Below are 24,513 nucleotides of genomic sequence, written 5' to 3'. Positions count from 1 at the left end.
TTTGCTGATAAAAAATAACTAAAAGCAAGTTAAGTGTTGTCGAGGAGACTAAAATGAGATGAAAATGTTAGTGGACATTCAAATCCCTGATATTTCTCAACTGTGCAAAAAAGCCATTTTTATCAGTGTTTTTAATCAATTAAAGTATTGATACTGCATTAATAAGAGTGTTTTACACAGATATACATTTTTCAATATGGCTGATTAAATTAGCTGAAAAAGAATAAACACTGTGACTAAAAGTAAAGCCTAAAATGTAAGGACTTTTTATTGACTAAAACTTGACTAAAGTGTTTTTGAGTTTTTTACTGACTGAAGCAAGACAAGGTTTAAAAAGGACTCAAATGCAACCAAATCTAAAAGGCGTTTTAATCAAAAGACTAAGACTTGATTTAAAACAGCTGCCAAAATTAACACTGCAGTAAATCTGCTCAGGTGAGAGCATAGAGTATTTCATGTTAAATCTACTTGAGTAGTGACTGAAATATAATCTTACCTTGTTAGCAATGCCAACATAAGAATAAAAAGGAAGCATTATGTTGGATTTTTGCTGATATTCACAAACTAATTTCAGCTGATATCAATATCAATATTAATATTTAGATGTGGTTTAGATCTAAAATCTCAGTCCTTAAAATACACTCAAAAGTGTAACAATGAACAAGGAAACAAACTTAAACATACAGTATGTAAATTTCCACCACCAGGGGGCTCTCAACTTAAGCAATAACACAATATGACAAACACAGACCAGCGCTGCCAAGCTCCACCCATCTTTGCGGTCTACTTCTTGTTTTGAATTGAGGACTCTTGTCCATAAAAACGGTATTTAAAAGTCCACCTAAAAAGGTACTTCCAGGTTCACGTTGGAAGCATTCCTAAAATGCACATTGTTAATCACTACACATTTGAATTGTTTTTTTTTTCTACTTCTTACTGTTTGATTGATATTCCTTTCCGTCTCTTCCTAATATTTTAAATGCTTTTACATTTCTGGTTCTTAGGCCTCTTTCTATGTAGTTGGTTGTTGTCTGGATTGGTCTAGGTTATTCTGGGTTTTTATTCTTGGTCTTCACTTTTATTCTGAAATCTTACATATCTGAGTTTTATAATGTCTTTCTAACTTGGCATAGTTCTGTGTTTTTAATGTTCTACTGGGTTTATGATGCTGAGTTACATTGCAGGCTGAGTTTTCCATGGGTTCTTGTGTTGTTGGGGTTTTGTCTTGTGATGTTTTGCTGTTGTGTTTGATGTTTTGTTCAAATGATTATTCTGCTTAATGTCAAAGCACGTTGTAAACCTCTGTTTTTAAAGGTGCTATATAAATAAAGTTTAGTATTATATTATTATCACAGGTGTGCTGGGGGCGAAGTTTCACCTTGGGACTATATCCAGCGCAAATCTGGAGCATTACCCCTTCATCATGAGAAATTTATGAATGAAAACAAAACAGCAGTTTTCTGATTAGGAATTACACTTGAGCTATGCCAAGTGTGGGGAGTTCCATGTTATGGATGTTAGTTTGGGCGATTGAGCCGACAATGCTTAAACAAGTTTGGATTTTTCATTAGTTTTTATTTTTATTTAGTTTTTACTTTTTGTTTTCAGTTTCAGTTTAGTTTTACACATTTTTCTAGCTGGTTTTTCATTTTAGATCATTTTAATTGTGCAAAAATCCTTCTTTCTAGCTTATTCCTTATTATTTTTTACTTGTTTTTAGTTTTTATTTTCTCAGTAATATGTTATACCTCTGAGGGGTCAGAAAAAGTAACTATCATACCATTCTAAAAAAAACACATTCAAACAGCCAACTCAAGGTGTAAAATTAGAAAAAATTACCATTGTGTGCTTAAAGTTTATTCAGTTTCAGTTAACTAAAATGATTTTTACATTTCAGTTTTAGTTATTTCGTTAGTTTTAGTCGACTATAATAACCGCAGAACTCACAAAATATGGCAGCTACCATGACAAAACATGTCACAATTATAAAAACTAAGAATTTCTCTGTCTTTAAAAACCTTAGGACATACTTGAGATTCTGTAAGTTAAAAATGCAACATAGAAGTTGTCACTTTTAAAAAATTAATAAAGATATTTTAGTGCAGAATTCTACTTTAAGTTTACTTTCAGTCCTGTCAGTCCTATACCTGCAGTCAATAAAGGCCAACATATCAGTTGTAAATGTTGGCATAAATCTCAATATCTGTCGATACCAATATCATGCCCATATTATTGTGTACCCCTAGAGAATATGGATCTCGCACCAGGTTGTTCAGGTGGAGCCATACCTATATAATAATGTAGAATGCAACAGCTGTTTTTGTGATGTAGAGTGGAATCATTCTCTCTCTATGTGCTACTGTATCAAAAAACTGGAACCTCCTCATTTGGACTTTTAGTTGTTTTTTTCTGTTTCAAACCAGTAACTGATGTATTTTCAAATGTAATAAAGCACACCCTACTTCCAAAAGATTTGAGAAAACTGCTCCACAACTTTTAGATGCAGTTTTTTACATATTGTTGAGAGGCATCATCCCTACTTTTTTGAGTTATGTTGCTGCCATCAAAGTCAAAATGAGCAAACATTTTTCATGAAATGGTAAAAAGTCTCAGTTTCAACATCTGATATGTTGCTTTTGTTCTATTGTGAATAAAATATGGGTTTAAATGAGCTTTGCAAATCATTGAATTCTGTTTTTTACATTTGACACAGCGCCCCAACTTTTTTGAAATGGGGTTTTACTTCCCCCAAAATAAACTGAAGCAAAAGTTAAATGAATGATTTCAAGGAATCCAAAAAGACTACTCTGTAATTTGAGTCAATGTAATTACACTGATGAAAAGTCATTTTAATCAGTTTAAATAGTTCTCTGCAGGGTGCAAAGTCTTATAATACCTGCTCTGTTGGGGGAATGCAGTACTCGCATTCACAAGTCTCAGAGGATTCGTCATCTGTCTGCTCCTCTTCTGAATCCTCGCTTTGCTCGGAGGCCTTGTTCTCCTCAGTCCTTCTGAGCTGAGTGTGTGCATCCTTCTCCTCGCTCTTTATAACGCTGTGAATCAGATCTAAAGGAAGCTTTAACTCTCTTGAAATCTCTCTGAATTCAGGGTCTTCATCTGATTCTTCATCTGTCGTTCTCTCCTCTTCAGAGAAGAACACTAAACTCATTATTTTTGCTTTTTCTTCACTGATTAATTCATTAACTTGCCACTGAATGCTTTTCATCTGATACTGGTAGTATTCCTCTACCCCTGGCTCATAAAACTCTTCATTTTCCTCCTGATCTATGAGGTACCAATATGGCTCCATCTCTGAACAGTCAATGTAAACATTGTCCTCTGGCTCAAGCTCGTCGTTGTCTTCCTCGTCACTTTCAGTAGCAGCAGCTGTCGGTGACTGATCATCTGTAGACAGGTCAGGAGATTCACAATTTTGATCTTCATAAGCATCACCGTCGACAGAAATGTCGTCTGCACATGGAGCACACATACTACTCCTTTCAGATTCTTCTTCACTGGAGTTTTCAGACGCACGACTTTCTGATGAAGAAGCTTCGTCATCTTCCTCTGCTTCATCGCTTTCCTCTGCACATGTAGAAATGGCCTCTGATTCTGATTCCTGTTCAACTATCCAATCCTCTGGTGGTTTCTCTGACTCACTAGACCCCATATAGTTATCATCTATCAGGCTTTCTTCTTGGTAAGTTTCCTCTTGCACTTCCTCAGGAGCATTATTATATGTATCTGTTTCCTGCGCTTGGGTTTCTTCATTGTCCTTTTTATATCTGTCGAATCTTTGCACCTCAGACTGAATTGCTTCAGAAAATAAGCGGTCATGGATATCTCCTCCATCAAAGCAGGAGATGTAACGTTGCTTTTGTGCAAAAGCTTGTCCATAATAGTCTGCCCTGTCAAACAGATCAAAATAATTCTCAATGACAATATCTGCAGCGGGTGACTTCTCTTTGACCTTGCTGCTTTCGTTAGCATCACTTTGCTCGACGTATTCGTCATCTTCAAAGGATTCCCACTGCAGCTGCTCATCACCTGAATCCTCCTGAGTTTCTTTCTCAGATTCCCCGGATGAGACGGAGCAGCGATCTGAAGGAATACTGCACTCAGGACAAGTATTAAAGGATTTGGTTTCAATAGAGGAGCAATATGAGGAGCAGTCTTCTTCACTGTACAACTCTGAGGGTTTGCCAGGGTTGTGCTTCTCTGAAGTCTCACATTGTTCGTTCGGATCGCACTCTTGGCTTGTTTCAGGGTCTTCGGTTTCATATATTTCATTTGCATCTGCAGGGATGTCCAGCTGAGAGTTTTCCTCCCTGTATTCATTTGCATTGTCATCAAGATAAACGGCATACTCTTCATTGATAGATTGCATTTGCCTGTCCTCTTGTTGCTGTGGATAACCCTCCTCGAAATCCTCTGTATTATCTTCATTGCTCTCAGTTTGAATTTCCTCATACTCAAAAAGGTCAGTGCTACAATCCAGCGAGTCCACAGAGGCAGAGATGTTTGTCGATTCACATAGCTCAGACTCCTCTATTGATGCATCTAGCCCAGAGTCAAAGCCCTCATACTGCTGATCAGAAGTCTCATATTGCTGCAGCAACTCGAGGTCGTCAGTGCATTCAGGCATCAAATCAGACATTTCAAACTGCTCCAAACTATCACAGTTTGAAGCCAAAGGATCTGGCTCTGAGTCAAAAGACTCAAACTGCTGATCAGAGGGCTTGCATTGCTCACATAACTGAAGGTGTTCGGCACAATGTTCACAGCAAGGGCTACATTCAGAAGCTAAGCTATGATTAGCGCAGTGCCCAGAGGACTTGCAAGGTTTAAAACACTCACAGTGTTGAGCACATTCATCGAATGGTTGGCTTAACCCCGAAGTGTCACACTTATCAGCAGTGTGGTCGGATTCGAACGATTCTTCGCTTTCAAAGCTCTCAGAGAGTCCGCTGCAAAATGTGAAGTTCTCAAGCTCATCTTTCATGTTGCAATCAGAGAAAGAGTCTGTGCTGTTATCATTCTGCTCGGTATAGTCTACACACACCTTCATGTTCAGTTCACTGTCCCTAGAAGGGCTGCTCAAATCTTCAGCTTCTGTTATTTTAGAAACCTGGCATTGTTCACCTATCATCGCTTCTGTTGAAGACTCCTCTTCCTCAGAGACGTTTCTCTTCTCAGAGTTTTCCAAATACATAAGGAAACTTCTTCTCTGTTCAGATTTGTTCACTCAAAGCTCCATACATTAGGTCTGGATCGTGCAGAGTCCAAGTGCAAATGACAGGCAGGTGACTGCCGGGTCCATTCAGAGGGGATATTCACACAGCTGGTGGTGGGGGGAGTCACTGATACTACAGCGCACCCAAGAGAGTAACAGCAACAGGAGCAGCATGCAAGTCGACATGACAGCCTGTCACAACCAAAACTGAGCCTAGCGCTCGACTCAACCCCCCTTTTCCTTTGCAAGAGACCAAGCAGCTTATTTTTGGGGCCTTGGAAAGCCGTGACAAATAACTTCTGGAATATCAAATCTCTATAAAAGGCTGAACTAAGACATTAATCTGAAACTGACACCTGAGAACGTCTTGACCACTTGATCTTAAGACCATAACTCCCATAAGTCATGTTGTTGTCTAAAAGTATCTACTCAGTGAAACCTTAGACAGAATTGTCAATTGTCCAAGATGTTATGTAAAAAGGTAGTGGTCAGTCACTGATGGGCTATCAATATGTCTTGGCTTACATTTGAGCCATTCATGTTTTCCATTCGGACAAGCCACACCCAATCCTTCTGGGTTGATTAATGGCTTAGTTTTTTTTAAATCAAACTCTGATAAAACCAAGAAAATGTGAGGGACCACATGCTGTAAATCCCTCCTGATACCTAAGTTGTTTTATAGTTTGCTGATGTAATCCTAGGGACCTCTTCCCACAGAGCAGTCAGTGTAATCTGCCTTTCACTGGCACATCTACAGTAGCCGTTCTTGGATTTTTGCAATGCAGTAAGCATCCTATCAGACATTTCCGCCCTTCTTCTTGTGCCCAATCACCCTGATGGATGTCTGAACACGGAGTACTTATCATCACTAGCGTCCATTGCTTCCAAGCCCATGAGAAATGTTCTTGTAAACACGAAAAGCTCGAAGCCATGAGTACATGTTTTTACGCAACACCGGCCTCATGCTGTTCAAGAATGATTGAAGCAGGGGAGGTGAGGGTAAGTCGATATCACAGGGGACAGAGATATGTTGATTGAAGAACTTACTTTTGACAGACTCCCGTTTTCTTCGACCAGCAGGGGGGCATTATTTCTGACTGGCAGAGGTTCTGATTCATGGTGACATAAGCAGCAGAAGAGGCTGTCGAGGAGGCCTCTGCTGCGAGGCTTCTTTGATGGGGAAACATCACTGGAACCTAAATAAAGAGATGAAACATTAGACATGATGTTCATACTAGACTCATGATATATCTGCTTTATTTGTTGTTATTTTTGTAGCTGTGTTTACTTCTCCCTGTCTGAGTCTGTCTCTCTCTCTGCCTCACCGTCTCAGACCATCTTTATCACAGATGGTTGTTCAACAACAAGTCTGGCCCTGCTCAAGGTCTCTTACTTTTACACTTGTTTACACTATAACTGTGCAGAGCAACAGGCAAATTTACAAGACAGATGTGATGAAAGTTTCTGTGCAGCAAGTATCAATGAACTGAGAGAGAGAGAGAGGGTAAGCGAGTGGACACTGCACACAATTAATTGATCACAAATGGCACCAATCTCAAAAAATAGATGTTTTGAGGGTTGATTAACTAATCTGTGACACCCAGGTAAAGTTCATGTTTGGTCTACATTGTCTATTACATACCTTCATCATATTTATCATACAAACACTGGCCTGATGTGAAGAGGGTGATGAAGCCCTGTGCACTATGCGTAGTTTGCGTAAAGGGAGGAGCGACCCTGACAGCCAGTCTGCTTGCTCTCATTCTTTCTATCCTTAAAATTTTATGTGAAACCTACAGTATGTTAAAATTTAGGGCTATATAAACATAAAAAGATTAACATTTGATACTGCAACAACATAATTTGGATGTATTTGATTGTTTTAATATTTCTAATGCTAAGTAACTTTGAGTTGATATAAATCAATCAATCTTTGTTCTTATAGCACTAATTATTGAGTGCCAATGGCCTAGCAGTTAGGTAGCGCCCTATGCACACTGGCTCCTTTAAATCAGTGGTTCCCAAAGTGGGGGTCAGAACCCCTGAGGGGGTCATGAGACGCCTTCCAAAAATCAAGGAATATTTTCAAATGATTTCAAATTCTATATCTTACACCAGTGATCATAAACTGGTCACCAAGAGGCCATATCAGGACCCCCAGGGCTCCCCATCTGGCCCACAAACGATGATTAATGTGTGAAGGAAAAAAGATGCTGTGGTTTTACGGTATCTTTGTTTTTAAATCTCTACAGCTCTTAAATCAATACCAGGATAATCAGGAGTGCACCAGTTTTAATCAAGAAAGACTGTTTGAATCTTTTTTTTTTTTTACAGAAATCCATCATTAGTAGTAAATAAACATTAAATAAACATTATCAGACCAGTCCTGACTGAATCTTCAGTTTTCTGTCATCTTTCCACTTCAGGCTCTTTAAGATTACAGTTCTCCTGCCTGAGAATCAAGACAAAGAGCTGTTTCCTGCACGTTTTTTTCTCTGATAAGGATTTCCCATTTCAGCTTCAAACTCAGTGGCTAAAATATTTCAATCACCCCCTTGCAGGTGACTGGTGTACTTGCGTTAGAGACTGATCTCACTGTTAATGCATAAAAATGACTTATTTTTAAAAGAAAATACAAATACTAACATGATAAAATGCCAATAAGACCAGAATGTTTATCTTATTTTAGTTAATTTAAAGTATGGCCCCCTTAAGCATCTGTCATGGCAAAATCCAGCCCTTGTAGAGATATACAGTAGTTGATGGCGCATGTCTTACGTGTTTTTGTTAAGATTTATGCATGAAGTGGCATTTTAAAAACCCCTTAAAAATGTAAGTCTACATGACTGTTCTTAAATGTGCACAGCTGTGTACAACTGTAGCTCAACCATCTCCCCGGTCTCTCTCTTATATTTGGGGGTTGCGGACTGAAAAGTTAAGGAACCCCTGCTCTAAATCCAGTTCTCAACTGGTGGGTCGGGACCCAAATGTGTCCCTGGAAACAAAAACTGAGCCAAAGAGTCAATCAAACTCTTTTAAAACCTGCATTTTTGTACTGTATGAGGTCTGAACTGATGCTCTAAATGGCTGGCCCAGGGTTCAAGTCAGACCTGTGGCTCCTTTCCTGCATATCAACTAGGGCTGGGCAATTAATTGCAACTTAGATTAAATCACAATATGGCCTGCTACAATTTACAAATCGCAGAAGTTGCACTACTTTTTTGACTTGAAATGTGTCAAAATAGCAGTTTAATGCATTCATTTTTGTAGCAGAGATTTTATATACATTGTGGAAACTTGAAATGTCAATTTTTTAATGGTTTACAAAAATTCTCCTTTTCCTGTTTTATGTATGTTTTTTTTAGTCAAAGTGAGTCTCATAAAAACAATAATCCCCTTCAATAAAGCAATTGGTATCAAATTTGCAATCCACAAAAAAAATAAATAGATAAATGAATAAAATAAAATAAAAATAAACTAGCTCATTCTTATATTGATGAAGCTTAGCATTAGTTCATGGAAGTCATACCCCAAGCTGCTGTCAGCTAATATTCAGTCTCATCTCCCCCACCCTAGCCGCCTCCTTTATAGCTTAAAACTTGTTGCACCCTCACATTGTGATTCATGCTACTATGGATTAATCACCTCTAAAATAATTTCAGTGTTTTCAATACACATTGTCATTTATGTATCCATCCATGTAGGGGTTTCTAGCCATGTGCCCCCTGAAAAGTCAACGCACGATGCTCGACTAACCCTGGGAGCATCTTTAGAGCCAAGCCTTCTCTGCCAAGTAAAACTGCACATTCATTTTGCAATAAAATGGTAAAATGTATGATGAGTGTTTCTGACTGAATGAAGGCTATCATATAGAATACATTTTTCCTTGAATTTGTTGAAAAATGGATAAGTTGAGGAACCTAATAATAATAATCGCATATTAAATCACAATATCAGAGAAAAAAAATCACAATTTGATTATTTTTGCAACTCATTCAGCCCTAATGTCAACCCCCCTCTCTCTCCTAATTTCCTACTCAGCCTAATCTTGCAAAGCTGATAGATTGGCCAGATTTCATGTAAGTCATCAGGCAACTCCAATCTCGCAAAACTTCAGTCTGAAACATTTCTCTCAGTCAGAGAATGACTGGACAAATCAACAACATTTGAGGAGAAAGAGGCACTAGCTACAGACATGGTTCAGTTGAACCACAAGCCTTTAACTATGGTGGATGGTGAAGATAACAGGATGCAATTATAGGGGCAGCTTTATCAGAAGAGGACAACGTCATCTCATTCCTCATGAAATCTATTTAATAATTTTTAAAAGGTTATTGATGTTGTGCATTTTCGTTCCCAACCAGGGTGTGTTGTATGAAATATTTCTAAACTTACTGCGAAGGTTTGTCTGGCACCTCAGGAATGCAGTCCTAGTGTTTCTGTATTTGGTTGATTTTGCTCCCTAAAAAGGGGATCAGCCCATTTAAACAGTGATGTCAGCATTAAGAGAAGATAATTAGTTCAGTCTTAAACAATCATTATACCGGACGTTTTAAAAATCAAATAATGTTGATGAATATTACCATGGCACCAAAAAATAATATTCCTATAAGGGTCGAATGTTGGGGGATTTCTTGGTTTTATTCAATAAAAACAGTCACATTGTCTCAGCTGAAAAAATCTGTTGTAAATGTTTTGGTGCTGAAAAGCTGCAAACGTATTTGTGACACTTATCACTCCTTTGTTCCTGGCAGTTTCGAGTTAAAATGAAGATTTATAATTCTCTAAAGCTTCGGTGCTTTCCATTACTATTATCACAAAAATAACAGATTGTATCATTTGAAACATTTGGCATTAAAATGTATAGAAAAATATGGAAGTACTGAAAATTCTGACATCTCTATTGCCCAACCAAACATGGTTTGCCGTTGACAACTTTAGAGCAACCTAAGCGCCTTGCTAGAGGAGTCATCTGGGGTCGGGAATCTTATAAAATTATCACAAACACACGTTAAATTTCACATTTTCCCAATAAATACCAATTTTATGGTACTTAGTGTATCATGCTGCAGTCGTCTCATTCCCTCAGCGTCTTACACACATTTAGTGAACGTCGGTCACATGGGGCCAAGATGTGATCCGTTTCATGATGTAAGCACTGGCACCCATGGTGATCCAGTACATCTGATCTGCACATCAGTCTGGACTGTCAGCATGGACCCCTGTTGAGTTCTGTCATGTTATGCATTACTTGACCATGCCTATTTTAGTAGTGCAGCGAAAGGTTATTAGACATTACATAACAAAGGCGGGGTGTGCGTTTCAGCCCAAAAAGCAGCCAGGTAAGGTCTGGTTTTATTTTGGTTGTAAATTTTGGTTTTGAAAGTACTAATAATTTGATTATGCAACTAAATCAATGATTAATGATGGACTCAGTGCTCAGTGTTAAAACATTAGGAACGGTGTATTCTTAACTACAACTTGTGTTCTATAATGTGCTATTTTTAATTAAAATGACTAAAAATAGTAAACCCTAAAAGTCTACATCACTCTGTGGTGTCTATAATATACTGGTCTGGTTTTGTGGTTGTATAGGTTTTGTGCTGCTGGATTTGGATCTTTTCCTTTAGTTCCTTTAGTGTAAATATGTTGATGTGTTGTTTGCAGAGTTGAATTGCAAGAAGACTGTTTTACCACATATTTTGGTGTCCTGTTGTCACTTGATGTACTCTTTTCTTAATATATGCAGTTTTAAATAATGTCTTTCATGACTCAGTCTATGTGCCTGTGGGTTTGTTCATGATTTTTGTTTTTAACTAGCAGCAAAAAAAAAAATCTCAAGGAAAATGATGTTAATGATCATATTATTATCTAAAAGAACCGACAAGAGCGGAAATAATGACAACATGAAACAAGTTATCTGCTCTGCCCATGAGGCTGAATGATGTTTGACCTCTGCAATCTTATCAGTCCATCCTCAAATCCCAGTCTATATCAGAAATCACACCATATTCACTATCGCTCACACTTTAGTGAATACATTATGTAGTGCTGTCAAAAGTGAGCCTCACTGTTTCCCACAATGCACTGTGACAAGTAGTGAATGACTGATGGTCACTATCCCAGCGATGCTTACCATCATATCAATGAGGTTTTAACAAAGAGACAGTTTAGTCGGATGAATACAACCAGTGTCATGGTTTGACTGGTTCTGGATTAACCGGCCACTCTCTTCCTGGTGTTAAGAATTTATCAGAGTCGTCAAAGACATTAATGCTACTTAGGAAGAGTTTGCTGGGCCTCAAAGTACATTTACAGAGATGAATATAAGAAAGGGAAATTAAATGTGACTTTGCAGATGCCCACTTAAAATAAATGACAGTGGCTTATTAATTATACTTTGTGACCTTAAAAACACTAATGCTAATGTATCTGAAAGCAAAGCATCTGCACTGGAATTCCCTGTTTATGAAACAAAAGTATGATAGCTAAAAGGTAAATATTAGAGTCTCATGTTGTTGTTGTACAAGGGTGTTTTTGTTGGGTCCAAGAAGATTTTCTGGTCTGGTCTCAATTTGGGCCGCAGCATACTGGAATCTGGGAAATTCTGCTGTAGTCTGTAGATGGTTCACTATGCAGGGAAGTTGAGAGTTTGGAAGAAGTGAGCGTTTGGACACAAAGAAAAATCCCTCAAAGCATTCAAAAGATCCTGTTTTCACAAGAATGGCCTCAAAAACAAGAGATGAATATGAGGGCCAGTGACCTTAATCTTTGACCTATAATCTTAAATCAGTGTGAACATTTGTGCTAAGTTTGAAGAAAACCTACCAGTTTTAATACCACAGCAACGAAAGAGTAGCAGGCAACCAATATCAGGCAATTCCTTGTTTTTATGGGGGCACCAGTGTTTGGGTCGGATCCATGTACGGAGGCTGTGAGCCTACAAACGGGTGTGAGAGGTTCAAGTCACACCTGTGGCTCCTTTGCTCCTTTGCTGCATAAAATCCTCTCTCTCCTGATTTCCTAACATATCAACGTGTTCTAACAATTAAAGGCATAAAGCCCAGAAATAAGTCCTTAAAAAGTCATTTTTAATCGGCAAATATGACAGAAAAATATAATATTAACTACAGCTTTTGTACTTTTTAATGCTATCACATTAAATAGTAGAGCTTGTAACAGTAGCAAGCTGAATCATATTGACATCTTGCTCTTCTTAAAAACAGTTTATTTTTAAAGATGTATAATGCTCTTTTTTATTATGGTAAGATCATTTTTTGTTGTTATTGTCTGTTTAAATGTGTTTATAATGTGGTTTATATTTCCTATTAATATCTCTGTGTTATAAGGACATTTTGGGATGATTTGTCCATTTTTAAATTTCACAGCACCATTTGAAACCCTACTTTCAGGCAACACATTTCATTAGACAATGTAAGTGGAGATTAGTAAAGGTGGCCCCATAAGGGAAAATTCTGTTGCATCAGAGAAAGCTAAAACAGTGGAAGGTCAAATTTTGAACCTTTATTTAAATACATTTACGACTGTGGCTGCCTCAGCAGAGCTGAGAACAGCCAAGGACGGCTCACATCTTGGTTTCGTCTATCTGACCTGCTGCTCCCTGACTGCAGCTTTAACAGAAGTCAGAATGAACGATGGTTTCTTCTCCATACTGAACTCTAGTATGCACTGACAGCGGCTCACATACACCTCACAAAGCCAACACACAAACCCCCTCCCCATCTCCTATCTTATAACCGTGGGATAGTCACATTTCAACCCATGCATTATATTTGATATTTTGCATATCAATGCAATATATTCCTCTGGTTTAAGCCATTTTGACTGTGTAGTTTACAGTGTTGTGTTTTTAAATGCTGCTGTGGTTCCATAAATATCTCACACTTTCAGGATTAGATTTTATTGCCAAGTAGGTTTTCACATTCTGATAATTTGATTTGGTGTTTTATTGCTAAAAAAACAAACAGAAGAAGAATAAAAAAGTAAATGGCTATAAAAGAGTAGGGAACCTAAGAAGAACAAGTTTTAAGCAATAACAAGCTATGAAAAAAATAACAGAACTCAAAATGTGCTAAAGGTGTAATGGAAGAGCTGCAATTGAGTGCAAAGACAGTTTATTTCTAGCCCAATGTGCATAAATTAACACAATACATCTGGTTTAGACTTAATATTAATGTAATGTCAGCTTACTAGGGTGCTTTAAAATGCAATTATATCTCAATGTATTTGTAAATATAGAGGAAATGACCATCAAATCTTTCTGCTTCAACTCAGTTGACCACTTGATGACACAAGTCTAACCTCACTCACTATAGTTTAGTCAACAGTTACATTCAGGTGTATTTAGGAGCCAAACAAGTGACAGAGAGGAACATAATAAAATGAATTTATTTGACAAAAATATCTGTGACTGGGTCACTGATGGCCTAGTGGTTAGGTCACGCCCCATGCACGCCAGGGCGGTTTAAGTCCAGCCTGTGGCTCTTTCACTGAATGGCATTTCCCACTCTCTCATCCCTGTTTCTGACTCTATCCAATGTCCTGTCTCTCTGATAAAGGCAAAAAGCCCAAAAATAAATCTTAAAGAAATACATAAATATCAGTGAAATGAGGTGAGTCACCTCCAGAGCACTCACAAACAGAGAAAGACTGGAGACTGAACTAACACCCCTTTCAGACTGGGTGCATGCTCCCTGTGTGACAGCTGTGGCCTGTGTCAGCTTAGATTTGCACCATTACGGCTTTCATATCAGGCGCATGCGTGCTGTGTGTTGGCTGTGTCTTCCTACTGTAGCAGCCCTGTCCTTCTTGAAGAGTTTTACCTCAATTAATCTCCTTACAAGTGAATCGATTAATTGTACAGCTGAACTGAGCAGGGGGAAATTTCAGAATAAAAGCATTCTGTACAAATTAGGTGAGGTTCTTCACAGAAATCGGGCCTTTACTTTGAAAAACACAAACAGGAAGTGTAATTGTATTGTGTTTATCTTCCCTGTGACATATTCTACTGCTTTTGAAACAAAGAGCTCCAACAATAGTTGAAGTTCAGGGAATGGCTTTATGAGTCTGAAGGGGTTTGGCTTGTAGGTTTTTATCAGGGAACTCAAAAGGCACATTGCAAACATCTTCCTCCAACATATACTTTTATATCTGCTAAAAAAGTTAACATGGCCTTCTCTTTAACATATGCCTGTCCATCTTTGTTGAGAGATGCACACAGCTAACAGCTAACAGTAAAGTAGACTAGCCTTCTACATTTTAAACTCCCTGGATTTGAGACAAGGGCAGTTGAACTCATGCAGGCAGTCTGGGAGCCCTGACTTGTTAACATGCATGCCAAAATGAAAACCGACCCGTGACGGTGCTGACATGCAGCTGCCACACATCCAGTCCGGACATTGCTTCAAGAGGCGTTTCTCCACACACAAAGGTCTAAAGGCATACAAAGCCATGACGCCTATGGAACTGTCCTTGTAAATACCTTCTTTGTTTAGCTTTCCATAAAAATATCAAAATATGATCATGCTTTTATGGGAATTTGTGAACAAAAGTACTTGTTAAGCACAGTTATTCGGTAATTAACAAGTTACTTTTCTTTTTAGAGGCAGGACAGAAAATGTGATGTCAAATATTCTGAGTCTATATTGTTTTTTGCCAATTTAATGCCTTAAACTTGTGAAACAATTCATTTTTAATTATAGCTGCTACTTCTATTTTTTCTCTGCTACTTCTACACAACCACTGTTCTGCTACTGCAAACAGTAAAAGTAAAAACAAGCTTGACTTACACTTAAAAGTGTTGATTATCTTTCAAAGCATTACTGAGCCATGTACCAACACCCACTGGCACAAACAAGTGGAAACCCCTCACCAACTGGTGGCAGAGCGATGAGAGCCGGAGTGTGAAAAAAAGAGAAAATGATAAATTAGGTGAGCTTGATGAGCGGTCAGAGCTGTCAGCCGAGGCATTAGCGTGCTGCTCAGACAAGGCTAAATGTGTTACTGCACTGTGGGGCCTATCACAGACCCGTCATCCTGCTTTGGGTGTAAATGTGTTGTGATTGCAATGGATACTTTGTTTAGCAGAGAGGAGCAGGCAGTGAACACAAATCTGCTTTGAGAGTACTTTTTTTTAAGTAATGCTGGATAACATAAACATTCCCGGACCATGAATAAACCAAATTAACTTTGACAAAGATCCAAATAGAGTAGCTGCAGAAGAATATACCAACCATTCTCCCTCTAAGCTATGAAGATCTGCAGCTTCTCTTTATCCTCTGTGTTATTCAACTAAATCTAAGAGAAACCTGACAACTTCATTAAAAGCTGGAGGGATTTATGACAGGCAGTTTTAGGATTTTGCAACATTTCTGGCCCAAAAAGTGAGTTTATGATAAATAGATTCAACAATAGCCAGATTATTAAACAGCCATTTGTCTGTGCCCTGTACTATAAGAGGTGTAACTAAATGTTTATGTTGGTTACAACACAACACTATGGTTTATTGTATTTGCCCCCTAAAAAGTACCTTTACTTATGAATGTGAAGATATAGTTGTGTGATGCTTGTTGTAATTAGGACAGTAAGAAAAGAAATCTGCCAAGTTAAAGATATTTTTTTCCATTATTTAAATCCACAATAAGCAGAACTTTTTGTGAAATGTATATATTGATGCTGTATAACTTTTTTTTAAATTATTGCCATAGAAATGCATGACATTTCATAAAAGACTGCTTCATAATGAAGTTGGAACTTCTACTAAGAGCTGCTGTTATGTTGCTGTATCTCATTAATGTTGTGTGTCTCTACTTTATGATAACATGACACGCCAGATGGATGTGTGTCACACATCCATCTGGGAAAGCTTCAATAGGAAATGTCTGAGAGAAGGCAGAGGCTTTGAAAAAAACTTGGAGTGTGATTGGGTGAATTCTCTGTCTGTCACATCTCCACGGGCCAATCAGAGCAACAAAACATGTGACGTAGCCGCTATCGAGCTGCGTGTGCGCAGCTACAGGGAATAACGCAAAACATGGTGACTGTAGACAGGTAAGTACTCGACTTTTGTCATTTTTGAAAAAAAAAAAAAAAAAAACAACTCACTGCTGTTCTTTGTTCTTCTTTTAACAAAGAATTGTTGTCAAGTTCTGATAAAACTGGCGCTTCAGCAGCATCCACGCTTATCTCTTCCTCCATAACTACACCAGCTCTTGCTGCTGCTTGTTTACGTCACAACTCCGCTGCGCCTGAAAGTACTGCCCCTTGTTGCTGATTGGTCCTGTCACTTTCTAACCGGTCCCAAATGGTTCAGATGGGAGCTTTGCAAGATGGATTCGCCAATGAAAAACAAGAAAATGTGCGTATCCATCTGCTTTGCAAGGTTAACTTTATGATGGACCAGTATTATTCTTTCACGGGTTGTAAGTTCAATTGCCCAAGCTCATCCTCGTAACACAAAAGTAGAAGTAGACCCACCAGGCATTTCCAGTAAAGACCAGCATGTTGGTCAGCATGCAGCACTCCCTTTCTTGACTTGATGACTCTGCTCATTATTGAAAAATAAAGTTGAAATCTATTTTGAATAAGAAAAGAGAGCAAAATGATCATACAAAAAATATATAGCACTAAAAATTTTGGGAAAATAGAAAACACAGAGCAATATGAGAATATCACACACAATGATCTGGTTATCTGAAAAGGCGTTGGAGGAAGTGCACAATTATTTAATCCCACCCCTTCTTCACTGTCGTTGCGAGTTACAAAGTGTCTCAAAGTCTTTGCACACAGAGTCTGTTATTTTCAGATGAGTTTTCCTGGTTTGTAACCCAAAGTGAAACAAAGTCAGATGCATGCATGTTTTGCATTCACGGTGCAAATTTGCAGAACGTGTCAAATGGTTTCATGCTGCAAAGAGGAAAAGCAGTGAAAATGATTCTGATTCTCTTTCACTCCTTGAAAACACTCTGGGTTCATTTCTTGTGTGGCTGTGAACACAAATCAATGGTCTTTATCTATCATGTTTGATGACTGAGATCCAAGTAACACATTGATTAATCACAGTATTTAAAGGGAGGTTTCAGTGCGAGGAGAGAGAGAGTGAGAAGGGAGCAGCAGCCACAGCTCTGAAAAATCAATCACTTATCTAAAAAACTTGGGTGAATGCAAAACACCTGCAAAAAAATCTTCTTTGCTTTGAAAAAGAGATAAAAGATAAAAGTGTCAATGTACAAAAATGATTAGCACAACAGTTGATTTTTAATACCAATTTCATAAGAAAAACAGACTGAGTGTGCAAAGGCTTTTAGTCTTGCAAAATTTATAAAAGTGAATTTATATCAATAAAATAAATGATTTTGTATCTGACATAGCTATTCATTTATCCTTTTTAAACAATATGACTTAGAATATTTTCTATTTTACTATCAGTTCATGACTGGTTTATTTACCTTGATTAAATATATATATGTATTCATAAATGTAGGTTATATTAGGTGTCAAACGATTTAAATTCTAATCACAGTTAATCTCAGAATTTCTGTGGTTTATTGCAATTAATCTCACCTTTTTGTAAGATTTTGAAATTCCACTTAAAAATACTTTTGTTTCATGTTGGGTTTTTGTTTTGTCTTCAACTTAATCAAATGAAATTTCATGTGGCTACAGATCTGCTTTCATTTTAAAAGAAAATAAGGAACTTTGGGTAGACTGAAGTGTATAGCATGAATAAAACTACGGAAAAGGGAATTTATCATGGATAAAAAAGAAATAAAGGAACAGTATGAAGGTAAATGATAACAAATGACTTTTGACTTATGAAATGAGATGTTAAGGAACAGTAGTGGACTTATTTTACATCACTGTGGCTGCAGGAAGACGCTGTGGTGGTTAACCAAAGTGTATGTCTATTAAAAAGAATTAATGCACTCATAACGCCCACTGTTCCACCTCCAGCCTCCACACAACCAGACCCTGCTGCTCCGACGCTGTTGCCACAACCTCGTTATACCCCCGCCAGATGAACTTTCAGTCATGGATTCAGTCCTGAGGGTGAGGTTGTGGAAGAACAGACAGGTCTGGAACCCAACTCTGCTGCTTGGACACCGTCCCCATGACCTCATGATACCCCTCCAGCTGAACCTGTAGTCACTGATTCAGTCCTGGGGGGTGAGGCTGTGGAAGAACAGCCAAACCAGAAACCAGAACCAAACTTAGTTCCTCCACTTCCATCAGCTAATGCTGAAGAACATCCTGGCTCCAGGATTTTACAGAAGAGCCTCTAACAGGCCAACAAGCTCTGCTGCTGCAACACTGTCACCGCAACTTCATTATACCCCGCCAGCTGAAGTCAACAGTGTCAACAGCGTTTGGGACATCATCGGAAGGTGCAGAATGAAGGCGCAGGCCCCCGGACAGATCCATCGGCCCAGACACATCTGGTACCTACAGCAGCTGAAGCATGAATATCTAGGGGTGTGTTATTTCAATGATGACTGTTTTCAGATGAATGCCTGATAAGTTGTAAGCAGTTATTGGTTATTGTTAGTTTGATAAATGAGGGCCATTGTGAGCATCAGCATTCAAAGATGTGCAAGTGATCCAAGCCATGTGGACACTAATACACCCTCCAACATCAAAAATGCTGGTTCTTGAACTTTGCCTTGATAACAGTCTGGTCCCTCTTTAGCCCTAAAGACTTGACGCCCACTGTTTCCAAAAAACAATTTGAAATGTGGACTCACCATTGTTTGGGTGGCATGTTGTGGGAAATAAATTCTGAATATGTGTGTATTTAAAAAAGTTCAGTTTGAGCATGAAATACTTTGTATTTGAACTGTATGCAATTTAAAAAATCCATTAAATAAGGTTTGCTAATCATTGTTTTCTGTTCCTATTCACATTGTACACAATTCCCAACTTTTTTGGAACTTGATTTTAAACATATTGATGCTTTAAGGTGCAGTATTTGTGAATTTTGCTGAACATGTTTATAATAATGCATGTAAGGCCTTTCAATTTAATAAAACAAACAAAAAAATGCAGAGCAAATTGAAGTTATGAAATAAAGAAAAATAAAAAGTCATTTGCCAGTGATCAAATCCCCCCTTCTGTTGGAAGGACCATCTCTTAAAACATCTGTTATTTAAAAAAGAATAGTTTCCTTATGATCACCTTTCAGTATGTCCCACTTTGAGCTTCATCCCTGAACACGTCTGACCCAGATTCACGTGTTGTTCGCGATAGCTCCAGCCTGCTGACTGCTTCATTCATCTGAGGCTCTAAGTGGAAGAAGCCACTAGAGAGTGGTGATTAAATCCCATGCAGGCGTGCTTGTTGGGACATTCCTCTGTTGGTATGCAGATGAAAGGTTTGTGTGCAAACACGTGTGAGGGAAACGGGCAGGTGAAGCTTTCCCAAAGTGTTAAAAAACATCACGCAGCCCAGTTTGTTACCTCTTCTGACATTACACATCAGAGAGCTTTAAATAGCCACAACAGCTGCTAACAGCGGTTAATAATGAGGTTCTGTGCATAAATATAAAGTCACATACTATGTTCAGGCCATAAACAGTCAAACATTGTTGTGTTGCCTAGAGCACGCAGCAGGAAATGACAGACACGTTTCAGAGCATTAACAGAAAAGAGAATTAAGTGGAGCCACCGACACCGAATACTCTGCAACATCACATCACTCCTAAAGCCTCTTAATGATCATGTCTACATTGCAAATGTCAACATAAACAGAATGCCTGGCTGCACAGATGGCTCTGGCTCCTGATTGACTGACTTATGATCCAAAATAAGAGAGGTCACGGTGTGCAAAGTCAGAGTGATTAGGAGGGGATTTGTTGAGGTTTTTCCCATGTAGTTTCCAACACATTATACTGCCGTACCTGATGTTTGTCTTTTTTACATGAGTGATTTGCATTATGTGCTAATTTGCATCAGCAATAAAAGTTAAACAGCGTTCAACCGTAGTAGTTTTTAAATGCTTTACCTGCATCTTATGATATTTTACAAAATTCTGTTTTTTATCTAAACAATTCCACTTCAATTCCACCGATAGTGCTCCTCTTTATCTTCATTTATAATCAGTTGCCAGTCCATAACTCTGTTATAATAATAATAATAATAATAATAATAATAATAATAATAACAATAATAAATTCATTTATAAAGCGCTTTCAGTCGAAGTGCTGTACATAGAGATAACATCAACTTGACAATAAAAACATCAGAGAAATCCACAAACATACAAACATACTGAAACAATAAAAAGGACATCACTAAAACAAACAATTTAAGACTCAAATGCAGCAGTAAACAAGTGGGTCTTCAGTTTTGCTTTAAATACATCAGTGGAAGATGCCTGCCTGATTTCAACAGGTAGACTGTTCCACAATGTTGGTGCACAGAAGGAAAAAGCCCGCTCCCAAACCATCTTTTTACGGACCTTTGGGACACTCAGAAGCCCAGCCCCCTGAGAAAGCAAAACACGAGTAGGGACATACGGGTTCACCAAATTTGACAGGTACGATGGGGCAATGCCATTTCCAGTTTTATATGTTAGCAGCAGCACTGCTCTAACCTGAACAGGCAGCCAGTGAAGAAAGACCAGCACTGGAGTAATGTGCTCATATCTACTCACTTGTGACTTGTGTCTTAGCAGAGTTCAGAGGCAGGAAATGTGTTGATAACCAGTCCCTAACAGCTGAAAGACAGGACTGAAGTTTATTAGTGTCAGATCCACTTTGAAGGACCAAAGGCATGCAGCTATAGCTGTAGATCATCTGCGTAACAATGAAAAGAGATCCCCAAAGAATGCAAAATTTGACCCAAAGCTGTCAGATAAAGAGAAAACAACAGTGGACCCAGTACAGACCCCTGTGGTACCCCATGGCTAACAGCACAGGACTCAGAGAACACATTGTTAAAGAAAACACTTTGAGATCTCTCTGACAGGTAAGACCTCAACCACTGGAACACCTTGCCTGAGATGCCAAAACAATTCTCAAGTCTGTCCAATAAAATACAGTGATCCACTGTATCAAAAGCAGAACTTAGATCCAGCAAACACAGAGCAGATAATGCCTCTGAGTCAACAGTTAGTAAAAAATCATTCACCCCTTTTGTCAGCGCTGCTTCTGGGGAGTTATTCAACCTAAAAGCTGACTGAAGAGACTCAAACCTTTCCTTTTTTTGACAAAAAGGAAAGGTTTGAGACGGGCCTATAATTAGTTATAACAGAGAAGTGAAAAGAGGCTGAACAACATGTGGCATTTTTCTTCTTAAAGCAAATAATATTCATTAGTAGTACTAAGACCAGCATTAGAAGTGTCACAATTTAAAGTATTTTGTTTTATTTCTGCATACATACTGAGAAAAGAAACAAGTTACAGTACTATTGCATTACCAAATTAAAGCCCTTAAACTATCCGTTCCACTTATCAGTAAAAAAAAAACAGCAAGAAGCTGACCACATGTCTGCCGTAAAATGTGTTGACTCTACCATCATCCCATATCCCAAATTGAAGCTCATGAGTCACCACTGTGCAGCCTAATACCAATGTTAACATGTGTGATAACCTTTAAAGCTTTTAATCCGCTCACAATCAACAAAATGGACAGAGGCATAGCACATTACACACAGGCAGTGCGTAGCGCTGTATGCCCCAATGACACAGATGTTAAGGATAGCTATTTCAATGTATGACACAGGCTTTTTCAACTTTTATGTCACTGTGATGTTCCTGTCCTTACAGAGGACATATCACCTTAAAAAGTTAACCATCAGTATTAGAATATTTCTGCTGGTATTTACTTCAAGTATATCAGCTGTAAATATTGACCTACATTAGCTATAAATAGTGGTCTATGTAGACCATAATTATTGGCCTATGTCGGCTGTAAATATTGGCCTAAACTGGCTTTAAATGTTGGCCTACATCAGCTTTTATATTGGACTAGATCATCTATAAATATGGGCCTATGTCTGCTGTAAATTTTGGCCTATACCCACTATAAATATTGGCAGATATTGGCTGTAAACATAGTCTTATATCTGCTGTAAATGTTGGCCAATACCCACTATAAATATCAGCAAATATTGGCTGTGAACATAGTCTTATATCTGCTGTAAATATTGGCCTAAATTGGCTTGGAATATTGCCCTACATTTGCTCTGCACATTGGCTTTTATCTGCTGCATAAATAAGCCTATTTTGCCTGTCAATATTGGATGGTATCTTTTAAAAATATTGGCCTAAATTGGCTAAAATATTGGCCTATATCAGCTGTAAAAAGGTTTTTTAACAGATGTAAATATTGGTCTACAACACCTGTAAATATTGGCCTATTTGAGCAGTAATTTTTGCCTATAGCCAGTATAAATATGGTCCAATATTGGCTATAAATATAGTCTCATATCTGCTGTAAATATTGGCCTAATTTGGCTTTTTAATGTTGGCTTATATCAGTTACAAATAACTGCCAATACTGGCTTTAAATACTGGCCTGAATTGGCTTTCAATATTGGCCTTTAACAACTAGAAATAGTGGCCTATATCCCCCTTACATATTGGTATAAATTGGCTGTAAAAATTGGATTTTTTCAGCTTTAGATAATGACCTTAATTTGCATTAAACATTGGCCTATATCAGCTATTAAAATGTGTTTTATCAGCTGAGAATTTACAACTAATATAAGACTTTCTTAGTTGTAAATTCTGGCCTAAATCAGCTGTAGATACCAGCCTATATCAGCTGTATTATAGCCTATTGGCTGTAAATATTGGTCAAAGTTGGCTTTGAATATTGGTCTTTAACAGCTATGAATATTAGCCTTTAAAAACCAATAGTAATCTCAGTACTTGAGCTGATCACTCTGAAACTTGTACCCAACACTGGTTATGGCATAGCTATAAAATGAAGTTGGTAGGCTGATATCCTTTTTCATGAATAATAGCTAAACTAGTTTAAAGTGTACTGTCCTTATATACACAGCAGTGCTTCAGCTACACGCTAAATTTGGAAAGTTGCAACTCAGTCTTTGGGGATTTGAGTTTGGATCAGGACGGTTCCTGGTTCAAGCCCTTAAAGGGGCCTATATGGAAACAAGGTCTGGTAGCTGGAGAGGATCCAGTTTACTTCTTGAGTATCACCAAGGTGTCCTCAAGAAGGGCAACAAACTCAAATAAACATTTCGTCTGGGCATTTTTCCATAAAAAATGTGGTTGTGTTGGTGGATCTCTGTGTCCTAACTGTTTCACAACAACAACAAAGTAAAAAGAGATACATTCCTTCTGGATTAATAAAATAAATAATTATCTGAAGATAAACATTATTAGGATTATTATTCTAAGTTCATTTTGGGTCTTTTTGCCTGTAATGGACAAAATAGCTGAAGAGAGACGGGAATTATGGGGAGAGGGACATACAACAGATATGCACCAGGATCAGGATCCTATGATGTGACCTGTCCAGTCCAGACCAGACCAGACCAGACCAGGGAGGACTGTAGCCTCTGGAGCACCTGCTGACCTGAACAGACACCCATCAAAATTAACATATAACATTATAAGTCAAAAAGTTGGAATTAAAATGGTGCATTTCAGTGCTTACATTTTCTGATAAGCACTTCACACAAATCACTTCTGGATTACTTCCTCTCTCTGTATCTTGTTAATAAAATATCTCCAGGATGCTGTTAGTGCAGTTAAAAGGGTTGTCTGCATGGTTGTTTGCAGGCAGTCTGTTCTCTATCCACTGTCCTACAAAGGCATGAAAAAGGTCCTAAAAATGCATTCATATAGTCGTGTGAATTTGTTAATTACCAATCGTATACTACTAAAACTACTATTTTCAGAAACTTTTACACGTAGACAAACATGCACACTTCTGACCGACCTTGTGCAGGTTTAGTGTAAACCGTCCTGATCTCAAATCTGTTGCTGAGCGTGTTGACCAAAACAGTAGCCCTGACTGTTTACAATGGTGAGAAACATGCCATTTAGCTTAGCTGCATTCATGCACTGGAAATAGATGCTTGAAAAAGATATGTATGCTAGTGTATGTTAAAGGAAGCTTTTTTCGGCACAGCAGCAAAACTTTAAATTAGCTGTCAGAGCCAGCTGCTAAAAAAAGTCAAAAGCAAACTACGGGAATGATATCTTGGGCTCTTTTTAGCTTCTATATTACTTAACTACATCAGAAAAATAGGACAACAAGAGAAATTTCTGTTCTAATATGACTTAAAGGCTGCCC

At 38.1% G+C, this 24,513-nt stretch overlaps 1 protein-coding gene across 2 annotated transcripts in view; it reads right to left on the bottom strand.

Moving 5' to 3' along the window:
* Positions 1-24,513, bottom strand: part of LOC121522714 (carboxy-terminal domain RNA polymerase II polypeptide A small phosphatase 1-like) — a 50,715-nt gene that overhangs the window by 17,800 nt on the left and 8,402 nt on the right. Inside the window, exon 2 of one of the 2 annotated variants that reach the window (XM_041807335.1) lies at positions 6,281-6,429. In XM_041807335.1, coding sequence (XP_041663269.1) covers positions 6,281-6,429 — 149 coding nt within the window. Of the gene's footprint in view, positions 1-2,896; positions 5,542-6,280; positions 6,430-24,513 lie in introns of those variants that run through there. The other variant, XM_041807334.1, reaches the window with a different exon arrangement.

The sequence above is a fragment of the Cheilinus undulatus genome, linkage group 15 (assembly GCF_018320785.1).
Source record: "Cheilinus undulatus linkage group 15, ASM1832078v1, whole genome shotgun sequence".
NCBI lineage: Eukaryota > Metazoa > Chordata > Actinopteri > Labriformes > Labridae > Cheilinus > Cheilinus undulatus.
This window is presented reverse-complemented; position numbering and strand designations above follow the sequence as displayed.